Source organism: Triticum urartu, chromosome 1A (genome assembly GCF_056163025.1).
Source record: "Triticum urartu cultivar PI428250 chromosome 1A, HENAU_Tu73, whole genome shotgun sequence".
In the NCBI taxonomy this organism is placed as follows: Eukaryota; Viridiplantae; Streptophyta; class Magnoliopsida; order Poales; family Poaceae; genus Triticum; species Triticum urartu.
Window position 1 is genome coordinate 531,911,952 of NC_141873.1, and position 3,786 is coordinate 531,915,737.

General features: G+C 43.4%; 1 protein-coding gene across 1 annotated transcript; it reads left to right on the forward strand.

Annotated features, from left to right (window-relative positions):
- Positions 1 to 1,342: 1,342 nt before the first annotated feature.
- LOC147992287 (uncharacterized) lies at positions 1,343 to 2,301 on the forward strand. Its single transcript, XM_087538991.1, has 2 exons — positions 1,343 to 2,189; positions 2,288 to 2,301. Exons 1-2 carry the CDS (start codon positions 1,343 to 1,345, stop codon positions 2,299 to 2,301), a joined length of 861 nt encoding a protein of 286 aa, XP_087395117.1.
- Positions 2,302 to 3,786: the final 1,485 nt, after the last annotated feature.

Sequence of the window (3,786 nt, forward strand, 5' to 3'; positions counted from 1 at the left end):
TGAGAAGGAGAATGAAGCCAAGATGGCTGAAATTGACAAGACCTTACGAGAGGCGAGAGAAGTGCGGTCTGAATCCAGGGCCGCCCGCGAGGAGATCCGGCAAGCTAGGGAGATTGCGGCTGGTGAGTCATTTTTGCTGCAGACTAAGTTCAGCGATCTGAACTATGCTCAGCTTAACCAATTGTGGAGTTCTCCGGATGAGTTTTTAGACTTGCCGAAGAGTTCTTCTGATGCAGCGCAGTTTACCAGGCGCGAGTTGGGTATGCAATGGAGAAGCTTTTCTGGTCACAATTCGGCGCGTCGAAGTGCCCCCTGTTGCTGAATGAGCAGATGTCCCAATGGGCCGAGCTTCATAGGATATCTGGCAGTACCATGAAGAATGTCATAATCCGGTTATGGCCAACTGATCCTATTTCGAATAGCTACTTCGGCTTGGTGCAGTGGCTTGTTGACGCGGTGCCATGTATTGACGCTGTGAAGCAGTCGATGTGCATCGAGGGTGCACGGATGGCCTTTGCCCGAGTCAAGACATTCTGGGGGAAGATGAAAGCCATCGATGTTGCGGTGAAGAATCCACCCAAGGGCAAGGATCACCACGAGCCAGAGCATTATTTTGAAGACGTCCTAGTGGCCGCCCGCTTGATAGAGGGTCAATACTCGAAAGACATAATGTTCGAGTGAGGTGTATGAAAATTGTACGAGACAATTTTATAGTTAATCTGTATTTATATATTGCTCGAAAGTTTATGTTCCTCCTGTGCAGCCGTTTTAATATAATCTGAAAGTTTTCCAGTCGTCGGCTTCATCCCCCTCGTAGGAAGTACGGGGGTGTTCAGAAAAGCATTTGATCACTCTTGACCCAACATCTTGGTCCGTGAAGGAGGTGTCAATGCGGTGAACCAGGCAACCAGACTATAGGGTGTTAACACTTCCACTTAGCTATAGGAGTTTTATGGTGGGACTATGACATAGCCCCTGGTATGTATGCGGCTGATTCATACGATGCGTGTACATATTTGACCAGTTTTGCAGACGCAGAATACTCGGGTTAAACTTGACAAGCCTAGCATATGCAGATATGGCCTTGGAACACTGAGACCGAAAGGTCGAGCGTGAATCATATAGTAGATATGATCAACATAGTGATGTTCACCATTGAAAACTACTCCATTTCACGTGATGATCGGTTATGGTTTAGTTGATATGGATCATGTGATCACTTAGATGATTAGAGGGATATCTATCTAAGTCAGAGTTCTTAAGTAATATGATTAATTGAACTTAAATTTATCATGAACTTAGTACCTGATAGTATTTTTCTTATCTATGTTGTTGTATATAGATGGCCCGTGTTGTTGTTCCGTTGAATTTTAATGCGTTCCTTGAGAAAGCAAAGTTGAAAGATGATGGTAGCAATTACACGGACTGGGTCCGTAACTTGAGGATTATCCTCATTGCTTCACAGAAGAATTACATCCTGGAAGCACCGCTGGGTGCTAGGCCTGCTGCAGATCCTACTGACAACATTAAGAACATTTGGCATAGTAAAGCTGATGACTACTCGATAGTTCAGTGTGCCATGCTTTACGGCTTAGAACCGGGACTTCAACGACGTTTGGAACGTCATGGAGCATATGAGATGTTCCAGGAGTTGAAGTTAATATTTCAAGCAAATGCCCGGATTGAGAGATATGAAGTCTCCAATAAGTTCTATAGCTGCAAGATGGAGGAGAATAGTTCTGTCAGTGAGCATATACTCAAAATGTCTGGGTATCATAATCACTTGACTCAACTGGGAGTTAATCTTCCTGTTGATAGTGTCATTGACAGAGTTCTTCAATCACTGCCACCAAGCTACAAAATCTTCGTGATGAACTGTAATATGCAAGGGATGAATAAGACTATTCCCGAGCTCTTCGCGATGCTAAAAGCTGCAGAGGTAGAAATCAAGAAGGAGCATCAAGTGTTGATGGTTAATAAGACCACCAGTTTCAAGAAAAAGGGCAAAGGGAAGAAGAAGGGGAACTTCAAGAAGAACGGAAAACAAGTTGCTACTCAGGAGAAGAAACCCAAGTCTGGACCTAAGCCTGAGACTGAGTGCTTCTACTACAAACAGACTGGTCACTGGAAGCGGAACTGCCCCAAGTATTTGGCGGATAAGAAGGATGGCAAAGTGAAAAAAGGTATATGTGATATACATGTTATTGATGTGTACCTTACCAGAGCTCGCAGTAGCACCTGGGTATTTGATACTGGTTCTGTTGCTAATATTTGCAACTTTAAACAGGGACCACAGATTAAGCGAAGACTGGCTAAGGACGAGGTGACGATGCTCGTGGAAAATGGTTCCAAAGTCGATGTGATCGCCGTCAGCATGCTACCTCTACATCTACCTTCGGGATTAGTTTTAGACCTAAATAATTGTTATTTGGTGCCAGCGTTAAGCATCTAGATCTTGTTTGATGCGAGACGGTTATTCATTTGAATCTGAGAATAATGGTTGTTCTATTTATATGAGTAATATCTTTTATGGTCATGCACCCTTAAAGAGTGGTCTATTCTTGTTGAATCTCGATAGTAGTGATACATGATGTCTACTACACAACCTTCTTCTTGTAGACGTTGTTGGGCCTCCAAGTGCAGAGGTTTGTAGGACAGTAGCAAATTTCCCTCAAGTGGATGACCTAAGGTTTATCAATCCGTAGGAGGCGTAGGATGAAGATGGTCTCTCTCAAGCAACCCTGCAACCAAATAACAAAGAGTCTCTTGTGTCCCCAACACACCCAATACAATGGTAAATTGTATAGGTGCACTAGTTCGGTGAAGAGATGGTGATACAAGTGGTATATGGATGGTAGATAAATGTTTTTGTAATCAAAAAATATAAAAACATCAAGGTAACTAATGATAAAAGTGAGCGTAAACGGTATTGCAATGATGGTAAACAAGGCCTAGGGTTCATACTTTCGCTAGTGTAAGTTCCCTCAATAATACTAACATAATTGGATCACATAACTATCCCTCAACATGCAACAAAGAGTCACTCCAAAGTCACTAATAGCGGAGAACAAACGAAGAGATTATGGTAGGGTACGAAACCACCTCAAAGTTATTCTTTCCAATCAATCTGTTGGGCTCTTCCTATAAGTGTCACAAACAGCCCTAGAGTTCGTACTAGAATAACACCTTAAGACACAAATCAATCAAAACCCTAATGTCACCTAGATACTCCAATGTCACCTCAAGTATCTGTGGGCATGATTATACGATATGCATCACACAATCTCAGATTCATCCATTCAACCAACACAAAGGACCTCAAAGAGTGCCCCAAAGTTCTACCGGAGAATCACGACGAAAATGTGTGCCAACCCCTGTGCTTAGGTTCCCAATGTCACGGAACCCGCAAGTTGATCACCTTAACATACATCAAGTGGCACGTGGTACTCCATTTTCACCACAGATATCCACGACAAGACATACATCAAGTGTTCTCAAGTCTTTAAAGACTCAATCCGATAAGATTACTTCAAAGGGGAAACTCAATTCATTACAAGAGAGAAGAGGGGGAGGAGAAACATAAGATCCAACTATAGTAGCAAAGCTCGCGATACATCAAGATCGTGCCAAATCAAGAACACGAGAGAGAGAGAGAGAGAGAGAGAGATCAGACACATAGCTACTGGTACATACCCTCAGCCCCGAGGGAGAACTACTCGCTCCTCGTCATGGAGAGCACCAGGATGATGAAGATGGCCACCAGAGAAGGATTTCCCCCTCCAGCAG

Excerpts from the sequence above, each read along its gene's own strand:
- LOC147992287 (XM_087538991.1), top strand. The coding sequence starts at position 1,343 with ATGGCCCGTGTTGTTGTTCCGTTGAATTTTAATGCGTTCCTTGAGAAA.